This window comes from Hyperoodon ampullatus, assembly GCF_949752795.1.
Source record: "Hyperoodon ampullatus genome assembly, chromosome: 8".
NCBI classification, from domain to species: Eukaryota; Metazoa; Chordata; class Mammalia; order Artiodactyla; family Ziphiidae; genus Hyperoodon; species Hyperoodon ampullatus.
Genome location: NC_136921.1, coordinates 16,484,937 through 16,500,487, shown reverse-complemented (window position 1 = coordinate 16,500,487; position 15,551 = coordinate 16,484,937). Strand labels below are relative to the sequence as shown.

General features: G+C 54.7%; 1 protein-coding gene across 3 annotated transcripts in view; it reads right to left on the bottom strand.

Annotated features, from left to right (window-relative positions):
- The window catches only part of PAX3 (paired box 3), a gene marked incomplete at both ends in the record, with an annotated part of 102,138 nt that extends 98,355 nt beyond the window's left edge, over window positions 1–3,783 (bottom strand). For 2 of the 3 annotated variants that reach the window (XM_079710568.1, XM_079710570.1), the window contains 3 exons: window positions 731–860; window positions 2,213–2,448; window positions 3,699–3,783. In XM_079710568.1, coding sequence (XP_079566694.1) covers window positions 731–860; window positions 2,213–2,448; window positions 3,699–3,783 — 451 coding nt within the window. The remainder of the gene's footprint in view (window positions 1–730; window positions 861–2,212; window positions 2,449–3,698) is intronic. The other variant, XM_079710569.1, reaches the window with a different exon arrangement.
- Window positions 3,784–15,551: the final 11,768 nt, after the last annotated feature.

Below are 15,551 nucleotides of genomic sequence, written 5' to 3'. Positions count from 1 at the left end.
AATTCAACGTTTTTCTTTTTTCTTTCTTTCTTTTTTTTTTTTTTTGAGGTCATAAAGGGTTTAAATTTCAACTGCAGGATCGTTTCCTATTGTAAAAGTCAAAAGAAAATGCACTCTCCCCCATTTATTTTTTCCAGATTCCAGTCTGGTAAACAAATCCATGCTCCGAAACATCTCGTTCTCGCAGGGGGGAAAAGGGAGTTTCCTTTTAATTAAAAACAAACCCGCGCGCCCTCGCCCTCGCCTGCACTCGCCCCTCTTCTCCCTCCGCCTCCCCCTGGCCGCCGGGGGCGCCGGATGGGCCCTGGGACTCTCGGGAAAAAATCCCGGCCGTTGCCGAAGCCTCCCCTCCTTGGCGCGCACGGTGAAGTCTCGGTTGGCGCGGCCCCATCTCCCTTCGGTTAGGATTACCAAAACATTTGTTTCTCTTTAAGAGGGAACATCAATATTAATAAACGCTTGGCCTCCGCCTCGCGCTTCCTGCCCTGCCTCTTCGACAGAAATCCTCTTTGGGGAGCCCTCAGCGGCGGTCTCTCACCCCCAGGACAAGCAGCTCATCACTCCCTCCATAAAACGCCAAAAACGTCTAGCTCGTAAATATTTCAGAGCCCTGGGAGGGGCCGTCTTCCGATCGCCCAGATCGATCATTGGGGTGATGATGGTTCAGATGGCCCGCCCGGATAATAGCAACTCACGCCTTGCCCCAGGAAGACGTTAATGAGCCTGGTACCTGAGGGTACGGTGTTTCGGTCACAGACCGCGTCCTTGAGTAATTTGTCTCGAATTTCCCAGCTGAACATGCCCGGGTTCTCTCTTTTGTATTCCTCAATTTTCTTCTCCACGTCAGGCGTTGTCACCTGCTTTAAGAGAACAGGCAGGCAGGCGTTGGTACCCAGTCCTCTGGGCCAGATGTGGCGGCCGCACCGCCTCGGGCCTGGAGGGACGCTCCTTCTTGCGCCCCCTGGGAAGGTCCCTCTGCTTAGCAAAAGGACCCCTGCTCTCTGGGGCAGTGTACTTCAGAAAGGGGCAGAGAGGAAACCATCCCACCCGGAAGCAGCCTGGGAACTCTTCTCCCCAGATCAGCCCCTCAATCGGCTTAAAATAAGAAGAGGTATGACATATTGGAAGGGGTGTACTTTCTGATCCATGGAAATAAAGAAAGGCAACCCCTTACACTGAGTCAACATGAAAACGAAACTAAAAAAGGAATGCTTGAAAGAGGAGCAGAAAAATCAAGTTAGATCTGCAACTTGGGCCTTTCCAAAGAAGCACAAGATTTTAGCTAAGGTGAAGACCAAAATGAAACGCAAAAGATGAGTGTCCAGGTTTTTTAAAAATTAGAGAGGATAGCAAATATGGATAATTTTAGAGACTGGCTCTTTTTTTCCCAATAAAAAGAGTTTCCAGAGATTCTTAGAGAGGTTGCAAAGGGGGCTGGCATGGCAGGAGGAGAGGCGGTTGTCTGGAAGTCTTCAGTTTACCAGAACCCTCCTTTTGGTTTTGCCCTGTGGCAACTAGAAAATTATATTGGATTTTCCCCACATCCAGAAGAAAAGGCAGACCGTATACAATCCTCTCCCACTCAGCCGTAGCCAGTGTGATTCTCTTTCCTTTTTTAAGGAGAACCAAAATAATTTGAGGATAGCACCAAAGTACCTTTTAAAAGCCAAGTCATTGGCTCATTACAAAGAAAACAAATCACCCTGGCTTTTGACTCCTTGAAGACAATTTGGACTGGAGGCGACTGGGGATGGGAGTTGGGAGAGAAACCATTAAAAACCAAAAGTGGCTCCTTGGATTAGTTTTGGAAAAGGCAGTGCAGTGGCTGGGAGCTGGGATGATACTTGGGGAAGAAAGCAGCAACAGGTGGCCACATACAGCTTGCACACTTTGGGTGTTTGCCTATTAAAATAATTTGATGGGGATTCCAGGACTCTGAGGCATAAAAAACAAATGCTTTATCACCTTTGCAAAAAGGCTGGAGTTTTTCCCTAGCATTTATCAAGGAGCGCCAGCTAAGACAGCACTCTAGCCACTTCCCTTCAACCCCCAATACACACACACACACACACACACACTCACACACACACCTTCTCAGATTTGGAAAAACTCCTCAGAAAACCCCAGATGGCCATCCTTGCCCCCTGCCCATTCTTCCCTAACTCGGGACACTGCAGGCAGGAGGCCTCCAGGGCCAGGACCACGCGCTCACCTTGGGCTTGCTGCCACCGATGGCGCCGGGACGGATGGAGCCTGTCTCCTGATATCTACACAGGATCTTAGAGACACAGCCGTGGGACACACGCAGCTGGCGGGAGATGACACAGGGCCGGATGCCATGGTGGGCCATCTCCACGATCTTGTGACGGATGTGGTTGGGTAGTGGCCTGCCGTTGATAAATACACCGCCAAGTTGGTTGACCCGGCCCTGGCCGAGGGGGGTGGACACTGAGAGCAGAAGGCGAAGAGAGAGACGCACAGAACGTCATTTCGGGAGAGCAGAGAACAGCCCAAAAGATGAACCCACCTAATTTCTCACTCCTCTGGCCAATTGCCATGTTACAGCCTCAACACCGAAACTGCTCCATTCAGGCTCCCAGCCCCAGACCCTGTTTCAACTACACTTGCTCAAATTATTAAGCAATTCAGGGGCACATAATCTTGTGTGAAGGGAACAACCAGGGCAAAATAACTCGCTCCAGTGAAATTGTCTTCCCTTTGGGCCCAGGAAAGGGGACAACTTGTGCGGGAAGACTCTGAGGCTGGAACAGCCTCCTGGCAGAAGGATGTTCACCCAGGCCTTCTCGAAGTCGCACTAAACCCTGTCTAATTGGGGCAGCTTTCTTTCTAGGGCACTTGGAGGAGCTGACAGCCCTTCGGGTTTCTGGCTAAGAGGCCCGAAGCCAAAGGTCAAAGAGGGTCCTGAAAGCAAGCCGCAGGTGTCAGTGCGTGTCACCTGTTACACCTCGGGACAGAGGCGACAGTCGGGTCTGCTCGCAGGTCCCCTCGCCTCCGCTGGTGCCCTGGATATTACATCCTACCCTGGACCGAGGACCAAGGCTAGGCGCCACCCGGTCAGCATCCCGGCTCGGGCGCCTCAACCTCGCCAATTGCCTAGAAAGTTTCGGGCTTGCAAATCCTCTTGCCTCCCTGGGATTCCAGAACCTTCAGGCTAACTGAAAGGCAGTTCCCCAAACAGGTGGTGGAAACTTCGAGATGCCGCTGGAGATGAATGGAATTCTAATTAATGAATCAATTAATACTACATTTTCCAAACTCCACCACAACTTTGCCGCGGCAAGAAATTCCTTCCGGAATTAACAAAAGTTTAGCAAACATGGGAGCAACCGAGACAGTTTTGAGATGCCTTCGGGTGGACAAAATGCTGAGGAGTCGCTTTCTAGTGCTCAGAAGCCGCCTGATCCTCTCCCCACCACGGCATTTCCAAAACAACAGAGGAAAGCGGAACGGCCCAGGAGCAGGCCTGACGGCCAAGCTCCGCGTGGAGTTGAGAGAAGGGCGCTTCGTTTGCCCAGAGAAAATCGAGTCGGGATCTCGCCCGACCGTTCCCTCCTGGGGCGGGGGTACCCCGGGAATGGGCTCCTGGACGCGCCAAAGGAGCCTGTGGAGACCCGGGGCTGGGTGGAGCAGCCCCGCCGCGGCCCCGGGATCTGGGCGGCGCTGAGGCCCTTTCTTACCTTCCAGCGGGAACCCGCTGCGCGGGTAGTTCTGCCCCGGGCCCGGCCGCATCATCCTGGGCACAGCTCCGGCCAGTGTGGTCATCCTGGGGACAGCGCCGCTTGGAAATTATATCCAGGTGAAGGCGAAATAGAAAGACGAGAGAGGCGCCGGTGACCCTCGGCAACTCCCCCGAGCGTGGAGAGCCCCTCCCCAAAAAGACTGGAGCGAGAGGAGGGACACGGGGAGGGGGTTGCTCGCTCCTAGTCCAAAGAGAGGCTCGAGGTGGAACCGGGGAAAGGGGCGGGCAGGGAGGGCCCGGAGTCCAGGATCCCGAGCCCAGGGCGGAAAAGTTTGGTGAGAAGCTGGGCGAGCGGCCCCGCGGCTGGGAGCGCTGGGGAGGGGGCTCGGAGCGCCGCGACGAGCCGAGGCGGGGGCGGGGGCCGGGGGCGGTGCGCGGCCGGCCTGAGTCTCCTCCCGTCGTGACACCGAGTGCGGGGATCCGGGCTCGGGAGCATTTATTAGTTCTTTCACCCAAAGCTTGGTCAGGAGCCCTGAGCTGCGATTGGCCGACGGGGAGACCGTCCCGGGTGGCGGAGACACGCGCTGATTGGGCGACAGCGGCCACTTTCTCTTCCCATCCCCGGCGGCGCCGAAGCCTCGGCAGGCCCGGAGAGGAACCTGCGCTGCGCCTCTTCCCCGGGAAGAGAAGGGTACACCCACGGAAACAGGGAGAGACAGTCCGAGGGAGATGGCAGCCCGAGGGAGATGGCAGCTGCTGAGACTGGAGAGGGGTCCGCGTCTGTCTGTCTGTCTGTCACTCTATGTGTGTCTCTCTCCTTGACTTCCTATTTCTCCGTCTCCTTATCTCTCGGTGTGTATCTCTGTGTGTCTTTCTCTGTCTCTGACTCTTCCTCTCATTCTATCTCTCTGTGTGTCTCTATGTCTCTGTTCGTCTCCCTGCGGCTCTGCCTCGCGCCCATTTTTCTTGGCTTACTTGCCAATGAAGGGGGTGCAATTACAATAAGAAGGCATTGGAGCCCCCAGACATCTTTAGTCTTCCTTCCTCTGGTCCATGCCCCTTGGCATAGGCTTATTATGAGGGTCTTCCCTATGGGGTTCCTCTCAGGAAGAGTCCAGAGTGTGCTGATAAGTTCTTTTGTCTTCACAGTCTGGGGGCAGGGATGGTGTGAAGCTTAGGTAGTGGCTGGAGGCCCCAGTACTGGTTGGTTGAAGGCTGGGGAAGGGAGGAGAAAGAAAAAGGTCTCCTCTTCTTGATTAAAAAACCCTCTCTAGGAAGCCCCAGCTCTAAATCTGGAGGTATAGATTTCCCAATGCTTTGGCATTGGGGAATGCATCTATATGTTAAAGTTTTGCCCGGCTGCAGCATTTGTTCTCAGGAATTTATTATGGTATTCAGACTAAACTGCTGGAAAAATAAAAGGAGCAAAGTCTTGGCTAGGAGCTGAAGTGTCCCCAGCAGGATATGACGCCAGGAGTGTTGTAAAGACTGTCTGTCCTTAGAGAAGGTGCTATTGTGCATAGCCTTTTATTTATAACTTGGTAAGTGCCAGCGAACTCGCCTCCTTTACACCCCCGAGTGCCAGCCCCGCGCTCAGCACTGCGCTTTATTCGCTCGAGTCTATTCAAGGACTGTCACTCGGGGCCTGCGAGGTATTCAGGGCCTTAATCAATCAAAAGGATGAGAATCAGGCAGGTTTTTCCCTTTGAAATAAAGGAAACAATGACTTCTGGGCTTCAAGTTCCCCCTTTTCCTTTTACGATTTTTGAATTTTTTCTGCACTGGAGTTCTCCACCCTCTCTCTCCTTCCCTTTCCCTTAACTCACTTGACAGTTTTTACATGAACTCGGGCCCCCAAACCCAACTCCCCACCCCCTAATTAAGGCAAACTAAGAAGGCAAGATGGAGGGGGGAGTATAGCTGCCCAACCGACTGTGAGTTGGCTCTTCAAAAATCCACTCGCAAGTGGGAAAAGCAGGCAGCTTTCAGCTCTGCCCAAAGTAAAAAGGTTTGGTCGACCCTCTGAGCAAGGGGAGACCAGCCTCTGGAGACACCAGAAAAAGTCTGGACATGCCTTCACCCACCCAAGTGGGGAGGGCCCCACGTGCATTCATAGTGCACAGGAGGGGCACTGCTTAGAATGCAGCCCTGTTTAACCTGGTTTTACATAAAATGATTCAATTTGTCAAGGGGACAACTTTCTCAGTTCCTTTTTGCACACTTGAGAGCCACAAAAGCCTGTGTCCTGTTTCCTAAGCTACTTCTCGAGCTAGACTTTTTCCAAGTTTTCTGTCTCCAAAGATTGAGTGGAGCGGCCAGAGCACTTTCTAGGGTCACCCGTCCTTGTTGAAGGAGGGAGACCCCGAAGTGTGTTTCAAGAGGGCAAATACAGACTCAACTCACAGTTCAAAGGAACCCTGGGACCCGCGGCAACGAGGGCTTAAAGAACGTCCAGGACTGAGTCTCATTTGTTTGGGAGCCGAGGGCTACGTCTTCAAGCCCTCCCCATGGACCCGGTGCTCTCCCGCGGGGCGTTCTCTCTCTCTCGAGAGCCCGCGGATCCGGGAAGGGATGCGCTTGCCGCAGACTCGCTCTCCCGGGTTTCGCGTCCTCCCAATTGTAGAGCCGGGAGGACCTTTGAATGGAGGTGCTGCAGGTTGAAGTGGATTTCTTCCGAGGGCCCATAGGTGCCCATCCAGTAGGCGCATCCATAAACCGACCACCACTTGCTATAAAAGTGTACAAATGGAGACGGGGGCGGGGAGGGGAGGCTGGCGGCCTGCAGCCCGAGAGTCTCTTTGCTGGCCTCTCCCCTGCCAGACCTCTCTGAGGTATATATGTAGCCAGAAGATTAACTCGGCTCTTCCTCCGCCTGGCAGCAGCCAGAGGACCCTGGAGACCCAGAGACGGGTGGGTGGGCATCCTCAGGCTCCTGGCAGCCGGGCCGGTCGGGCTGCGGGGTCACTTCCGAATTCCCCAAATTCCCTGAGGTTGGTATCCCCGAGGTCTGACTGGGGAGGGCCAGGACAGCGATGCTGGCTGAGACTCCCTGGCCGGTGGTGCCCACTCGTAGTCAGGCCAGACCAGGCGGGGCGGGGAGGGGGAGGCGGGGCGGGGAGGGGAGGCGGGGTGACCAACAGGTCACTGGAGGGCGGGGTAGTTCCCGATTTCCCAGACTGGTTTCTAAAGAAAGCACCCGATTCTACACTCCAGCCACTCCTTCCCTATCTCGGAAGCTTGGGCCTCCCCTTACTTCTTTCCAAAGTCTCTCTGGAAGCCGAAGCTACACCCACACCTGACTCCCCGGAGCAGGAAGGGGATCTCCACCAGGCCACCTCCCCTGCCGGGAACCTGTGGGCCCTGGAGTCCCCATTCCACTCGCGGGCAAAGGAGTAACCCTGCAGTGGGGTTTGGAAGGCGGGCGCCTGGCCCTGCAGCCCTGAGCCCAGGTTTGGGAGGCAGTATCATTTCCTCAGACTGACAAATTACCCAGAGAGCAGCCAGGAGAGTCTCCAGCACAGTTCTGTGAAGGAACTGTGGTGTCCACCCGCACGTGCACTTGCAAAATGAAACTGGAGCCCTGAGGACAACAGTAGGATAATTCGACCCCAAAAGGAAAATAACTTGCAGCTGCTTCCTCTGCCCCCAGTTTCAGAGGCACCTCAGGTGAAATAGATAGCGGCTGCCCCTCCAAGCCTGTGGGGAGAATGCCCGGTTCACTAGAAGTCCCTCCCTCCCCGCCAGCTTGGATGCGTGGATCTGCAGTCCAGTCAGGTTGAGTGGAATCTGCTTTGGGCCAAGTGACACCCTTCAGCCCACAGCCCCGCACTTGTGGACCCCAGGCCACAAGCGTTTCATGGCCCACGGACTTCTTGGGCCTCCGAGAGGAGAGAGACCACTTCATTCTAGCCAGACACAGGCCTTAGGAGGAAATTATGAGCTGTGTAAAATAATGTCCCTGAACTGGAGGCGGGGGTGCCTTATCTGGAGGGTGTAGCCTCGCAGGGATGCGTCCCAGGGTCGCAGGCATCACTCAGGACGCAGTCCGAGGTTCGAGCAAACGCGACGGGAAACCCTCAATTCCGCGGAAAGGTTTTCCCGCGTTCACCGAGAGGAAATCAAAACGCCAGATCCTGACCACGCGCTTCTTGGCCGGATACCAGATTGGTGATTGCTGGGGTTAAACCCGTGGCCCATCGCAGCGCCTGGCTTAGCGACCGTGATCAGGCCCCCAGCTGTTGTTTTTCAAAAGCTTTGGCGCCGCTATTCTCCCCCACTGGAAAATTAGTCGGGATGGGGTCGGATTTAGGGACTGGATGGGGATCTGCGCATCGCACTGAAATGTGGTGTGGGCCAGCCGCAGAGGTTTCGTCCCCGCGGTGCCCCTGTAGCTAGGGAAGCGGCCCCAGAACGTGTGACCGGGTTCTCAATAAGGAACATATGGTTTGTGAGAAAAGAAGGAAGAAGGAAAAAGAGGAAAGGAAACAGAAGGGAGAGGAAGAAGTGAGGTGTAAAAAAATATTTTTTGAAAGGCAGTGAGGGAGGGAGAGAATGAATCTCACAGCAGCTTGTCTCCTACAAGATGTTCATTTGGTTCTGCAGAAATTATTTTTATGCAAATAAGGAAGACAAGATGCCAGAGTCTGGGAGAGTGGGGAGAGGTGTCTCATAAGAAATAGAATACATACTCTCTAACCTTCAAAAAGTGTTTTGCCCAACTCGGAAAGGGTATGTGTGTGTGTGTGTGTGTGTGTGTGTGTGTGTGTTGGGGGTGGGTGTTGAAAGGGTGTGTGTGTGTGTGTGTGTGTGTGTTGGGGGGGGGGTGTTGAAGTTTACAAGAGAAATTCGGTAACTGCTCTGCTGGTTTGTGTATGAGATGCCAGCACACAGGGCCGCGTTTGAAGGGATCCTGGGGTGGGAGAGGGAAGGTAAAGATTTAGGGGTCTTGGAAAGGGGGTACTGGCTGGCATTGGGGGCAGTCTGGGCCTTGAGGAGGAGAGGAAGTGCACAGGCCAGATCTGAAGTGGGGTAAGAGCAGAGCTGGGGACGTGGACGTGAGGGCTGGGGGAAGCGGGAGGTCTTCTGGGTTTCCTTGACGTCTGGAGCAGAACGAAGAGCAAGTGACCACGCCAGAAACTCCTGCCTCAGGGTGCCTGGGGACGCTTCTGGACACGAAGTGCCCGGACTGTGTGTTCCGCTGGTGTGGGGCGGGAGAGGCGTGGAGGGGGCGGAAGGGGAAGCAGTGGAGTGGGTGGACTGACAGGCCTTTCGCTTTGATCAGCCCAGGTCTCTCTCGGACTCCGCCGCGGGCCCCGGTGACTGCGCCAGCGCCATGAGCCGCCATCGCCTCTCGGCCTGAATCCCTTCAACCCCCGCAGCAAGTTTCTCTGCCAGGTGGATTTTAGAGGGAGAAACGGGAGGCGGGTGACACAAGGAGCAAGAAAGATCTGGGAGGCTGTTCAAACTCAGGGTATCTGGCTGAGCCACAGTGAGGTCCCGGGAGCCTAAGGCGGCAGGGCTGTGAGCGAGTCCCTGACCTGCGGTTCCCGGGTTTTAAAAGCGGGTCGGGAGCGGGGACTGCACAGCCAACTCGGAGGAGTAAACGCAACAGGTGCGCGGAGCTGGAAGACACCAGGTTTCCGTGAGCGGGAGACCGGGCACGATTTGGCTAAAGCCCGAGGAGGGCTGGCAGGGACGGAAGAAGATGATTAGGAAGTGTTGTGCGCAGTCCGCCTCCCGGCCACGCCCCCCCACTTCGGAGCGGCCCCTGGGAGCTCACCTGGTACGAGGAGAGGAGGGGTCCCTTGCCCTGGGATACGTCATTTCCTGACCCCCTCCACCCTTTCAAAGGTGGAGGGGAGGAGGAAAGGAGGAGGGAGAAAGAAAGAAAGAAAAGAAAGAAAGAAAAGAAAGAAAGAAAGAGAAAGAAAAAAGGAAGGAAAGAAAGAGGGAGGGAGGGAGAGAAAGGAAAGAAGAAAAGAAGTCACCACAACCAAAATAGGCTGCCTCAGCCCTTCCAGTCTCTAGATAGGACTTACACTAGGTTCCTTCCTGGGTCTTAAACTTTTTCTCCGTCTCCCTTCCCCCAGGAAAACACCTATTTCCTCATCTAAACAAAGTTTCTCTTTTGGGGGATGAACCTTTCCTCTAACCTTGGGTTTGCAGACAAGGAGTGGAAGAAAACTTTTGATTTAGAAGTTTAGAGTAAGGAGAACCCTAAGGGAAAATCTTGAAAGGATGAAAACTGACCATCTCGAACTCAAAGTGATGGGAAGGGGCGGCCAGGAGAAGTCTGAGCTGGAGCGAGCGTTGGAGAGAAGCTGTCCCGGGTCCCCTCGGTGGTCCCAGGTGCAGGCCACCCTCGTGGCCTTTCTTTTTTTTCCCCCCAAGAAAGCCCCGCGAGAGGCATCCTCGTCCCCAGACCCCCAATGCCCAGCCCTGGCCAGGAGCTAAGACAAGTAGCCCCGAGAGGAATGAGCTTCAGAAAGCCTTTCTTCTTCTTTTCATTTCTAAACGAAATCTAATACTATCTGGCTGCAAAAATATATGTCACTGGACCAGAGTCTGAAAGGTTAACATTTGGATGTGTAGGAAATGTAATCTGCGTGGCTAATTGATTCCCAGTGTATCAGTTTAAAGGATAAAGATCAATATCTACATGATGGATATTGTATTAATAGGGGCATAAATAAAGGCCGAAAAGTCGTTACGAAAACCTTTGAAGCCGCTTCCCGGCTCTTGGGCCCTCCACGCTGCCGGCCACTCGCGGCGTCCCCCACCCGCCCGCCCCCAGCCCCTGCTAGGTGGAAAGCACTCGGTCCTCACACCCGGAGGAAATGTTTCCGGCTAAAGCGGGAGTGTTTTAATGCAGCGAAGCTCAAGAGAGAGACGGCCCTTTTCTCCTAGGCTGTAGCAGGTGGACAGTAAGGCGGGAGAGAGGAAGGTATTTTAGCAAAACGCACCGCTAAGATGCTTAGAAACAGACACAGAAGACCCACACGGGGACATACACAATCACACGCGTTCGCACACGTGTTCGCACACGCACAGGCACATAGAAATCCACGCACAGGGATACATAGCCACACAGACACACAAACATCCATCCCGAGATGGGTTCACACACGCACATGCCCACGCGGGGGGTGGCTTCCCAGCCTTTCCTGCGCGCCTTTGGCCTTAGGGATGCGGAGCTGGCCTCTTCTTCCCGCAGGCCCCTCCCTGAGAGCACCGACGGGAGCCCTGGCCGAGCCCGGGATCAGTGATCCCCGCCTCTGGAAGCCCCCTCTGGACGGGAGGGGGAGCGGTAAGGAGGTGCAGCGGGGAGCGAGCCGGGAGGAGCGAGAGAGGGGAGTGCCCGCCAGGTCCCCCAGGGTCCTTTGAGGAAAGGGAGGGCCACCCCGAGCTAGAGTGATGGCAGACTGGGGGAGGGGGTGTTGAGTGCCAGGGAGTAGGTCCCCGAGACAGCGAGGCGAGGGGAACAGGATGGGGGACACCTCGATCCGGAACGAGAACGCCTCAGTCCGGTGGTGGCCTGGGTCCCAGCGGCCGCCTCCACAGGGCAAAGCCCGCACCCCCGAGCGAATTTTCCACATGCAAATAAATCACCCTTCGCGTCCTCCTCTCCATTAATTAAGAGGGACGTTTCGACAAAACGGGCGTAATCTTTATTAATTACGCAGCCCTCAGTGCGCGGGGCGCATCAATCAGGCCCAAAGCGAAAGTACAGCGGGCGCCTAATCCCTTCCCGGAGCGCCTTTGGGGAAGGAGCCGAGAAGCCAGCGAGCGGTGTCCGCATCGTGTCCACCCTTCCCGGCTGGCGCTGCAGTGGCGGCCGGGGGAGACGCGGCCCTCCGGGCCACGCCAGGCCTCTCCCCGAGCCCACAGCCTGCTGCGCGCGCGCCCGACGGTTCCCGGAGCCCCGACAGAGCCCGGTGTCCCCCACTCAGGTCCCTCCCGCATCTGGGCACTCGCTCGTTTACTCACACAGCAACTCACAAGCAGACTTGTTCGAACACACCCCACGGCCAGTTTCTTCGGCCCCCTGCCCCCCAGCCAGCTCCCCACCCTCCTCTTCCCTCGGATGCTCGCAGAAGGAGCCGGACCAAACTCGATTCTGCGGGGCTCGAATCCGGGCTGAGCAGCGTTTCTGGGACGGACTCATTTACTCCTGGGGCGAGGAGACAGGGGTGGAGAGAAGAAAACCCAGTCCTGTCGCCCCGAGGACGCCCCTGAGAGCTGCCCTGGGGGGCGGGGCGGGGAGGACCTTAGAAGCTGTCCAGGAGGCCAAACCCTTCCAGGCGCTGGAGGGTGCAAGAGGACGCCTGCATTGGGCAGGAGATCGTGGGAGGGGTGGGGCTCTAGTTCTTGGCAGAGAAACCCAGGAAAGCTCGAAGCCTCCAGGTCCCGCGTGGGAAAGCTGGCTGGAGATGGGGACCGCCAAATTCAGCTTCCTTTCAGGCAGCCCCACTGCACTCTGTCCGCTGAGGGCAGGGACCCTTGAGCTCACTCCGGAAAGCGTCCTGCGGTGGGGTGACTGTGAGACCACCCCTCTCAACCTGGCCAGCATTATTCCCTCGGTCTGAGCTCCTTCTCACCCTCCCCCCACCCCTCTTACACCATCCTAGCAGGTCCCTTCCTCTCTGTACCTTGAACCTGGAACATCGGAGCTGAGATGCTTCCGCTGGAGCCCCATAAAGAGATTCTGCCGTATTTAAAAAAGGGGGGGCAATTCAGGGCACAAACCTAATAGGGTAATTATTTCCGAGGCCATAGCAGAAGAGGTGGGTGCTGCGCAAGCCCTCTTCGTGGCCTCTCTCAGATCGGACAGCGAGGATCCGACCCCGAAGGATGTACGGTGTGCTCCTAGGTGCCTCTCTTGGTTTTGCAACCTCCAGCCTGGCGTCAGAGGTTGGGCCTTCAGCCTACTGTACCCTAAAGGACTAGTCTGCCCGCCCTTGCATCCTTCCGCGTCCTTGGCGGGCGGGCTTTTCGTAGCCTTCCCAGGAGGCGGAAAGTCTCAACACGCAATCTGAGCTTCTCTCATGAGCGCGGTGCCCGGAGTAGCCTGCTTTGGCGCACGCCCTGGGGACCCGATGGCCCGAGGAGAAGCGGGACCTGCTGTCCTGCTTTGGGCCGTGCTGGCGGAGCCCAGAGGTGAGCGAGGCGGTGGCCGGCTAGCACCCTCCTCCTGGCTTTAGCAGCACCTGGAGCGTCGCCCTCTTTCCTGCGGCTTCCTCCGTGCGGGCACTGGGCATACTCCGTGTCCGACACTCTCTCAACCATTCATTCCCCCTCCGAAAATTTTCATTAAATGTTCAGGCTCCTTTACTCACTGGTCACCTCCAGGGCCTGAGACACTTGCAAGCCTGGCCTTTGAAGCCTTTCCCTGGGGCAATTTTGATTACCTTACTCTCCCCCTGCTCCCCCACCACCACCATGGTCGGCCTGGTCTTCTGGCTGTGTTCCCAGAGCTGTCTCAGAGCTTCGCATTTATCCCACATATACTTCTTGAGCGTCTACTACGTGCTTTTCCGAGGGCTGGGGCTACCCTTGTGATGAAAACAAACCACAGTCCTCATCCTGGCAGAGCCTATGTTCCAGAAAATAACCAAAGGGAATATAAATGTAACTTGTCAGGAGATTGATTGTAAGGGTGCAGCTCAGCTCTGGCGAAGCTCGCAGGACTTAGGGGGAGAAGGGGTATTCAACCTTGGAGTGGGGTGGAGTGGGGCGGGGGCGTTGCTATTTCAGCAGAAAAGGCCTGGGCAGGTTCAGTAGAGGTAGATTCCTGCAGAGAAGGGAGGTAGGAGGGAGTGATTGCTGAAGGAAGGAAAAGGGTGAAGGGAGAAAGTGAAAAACATGTGTAGACAGAAAACACCTTACGGAGTTATTACTGCCAGTGGGTGGAGCATCCTGAAGTCCTGGCATTCTCGGCGCCGGGCCTGGGCAGCCAAACCTGCAGAGGTGCTCTGCCTGGAAAGAGGCAGCTGTTGGGTCCTCTTGGGGCTTGAAGTCTCTCCAGATGTTTCCCACTGTCCTCTTTCTGAAGACACTTCATTCAGGCTCCTAAAGGGGTGACAGGGGACTGAATCTTCCCAGCAACAGACGGAGGCTTCCTTGAAGCCATCCCTCACCCCACCTCTGGGAGTAAGGAAGATGTCACCGTTGAGGGTCAGGAGATCGAGATTTCCCTGTTCCCTCCCTTCCCACGTCTGTGGCTTAAAAATCCAGCAGGAGCTTGGGAGTCTTCCTCTCAGTGTCCATTGTCTGAAAATTGCATTATTATTTGAAAGAAAAGGAAGGCCCAACTTCTTGGTATCCAACCCCCCAGTCACTGGGACCTGTCATTCCCATTCCCCAAACTGGAGAAAAGTCCTTGCAGGCAGGAGAACAGTTGGGCCGACCTGCTCCACAGGGCGGGGCTGATGTGCGTGTCCCTCCTGAATGATTCCCAGCAGCTGCCACCACTCTGAGGGGAAGGGGAAAGGAAGGACTCCTCCAGAGGAGCCCTAGACCCTAGTGAATCCAGTCCTCCTTCCCCAGCTAATGGCCTTGTGCGGTAAACGTGAAAGAAACAAGCAGGACCATTCAGGAGAGAATGTCTTCACAAGGCTTCACACGTTATTAATGGGAAGGCTTTGAAAACACCTTGCCCTGTGAAAGTCTGGGATCAAGGGAACCAGCAGATAAAGTAGAGACAACAGCATGCAGCCCTGCAGTGGGGGCTTGAAAGGAGGCCGTGGCTTTCTCAGAATGGTAGCAGAAATACTACTCAGCAAAAGGGAGCAGTTCTTACTTGTCAGAAAACTACTGATAAAGTCTTACTAGATTTTGGAGCTACTTAGTAAGGGAGAAAAAGAGAAACAGTGGGTACCTGCAGCAGAGGTAAGAAGGCCCACGTGGAAAGGGAATCCCTCTAGCACCTCAGACCTATGTTTTCTATCTCCAAAGCAGGCTGAGGAGGTTCTCCGAAAGCCCAGGCTGTCCTGTTACAATGAGATCATAAGAGTCATCCCTGTAATAGAAACAATAATCAAAGGTCCCCCCAAACAAGGTCACATTTCCAAGTAGGGGAGGAGGCATGCACTCTCCTCCTCCGATTGGTGAGGTAGCCCCAGTTTCAGAAAGGAGCAAATGGTGTGGTTTCATGTGGGCCGGATGACCCAGGAAGGCAGGAGCTAGATCCTGGAGCATTGTGAACTCTGTGGAGAGATTGGCAAGTCACTCCAGGAGGGAGAAATCAAAGAAGATTCCTGAGCTCAAAAAGCAGGAAAGTACCCTAAAAATAGAATTTTTCAGAGACAGACAAAAAGAGAAGAAAATGAAAAGTCCTGGAAGAAAAGAGGATTGCTTGAAGACTGAAAAGGGGAGGGGGAGAGAGAATAACAAAATACTGAAGAAACATTATGACTAAGATATTGCTGATTAAAAAAATCCTAATTGATGTTAGTCAGGGTCAGTTCATTGTAGACAAAAAGGAATGACTGTTTCTAATTTGAAGGACATATTTGCACTGGGAAAATTGGTCTGAATCTCCAATTTCACTGTTCCAGAATATGTGATCATGGGGGAGATACTTGTATACTAGGGGCTACCAGGATACAGAGAGTTGACTTAAGAATAAGTCATTTAGTTTGTTCCCAAGGTTTTAGAATTCATTTATGTTAAAAACAAGAAATAGAGATAGGACTTTGCCCACTCACACATTACAGAAGTGCAGGGTGATGGGAGAAAGGATGGATAAAATCAGCACTTGGAAGAAACACTTTTAAGGTACCAGTTATCAAAGTACCAGTGTAGGGAGGTCAGGCTTTTCTGGTGCCACCAACCTCTCCCCACCACTACAGGC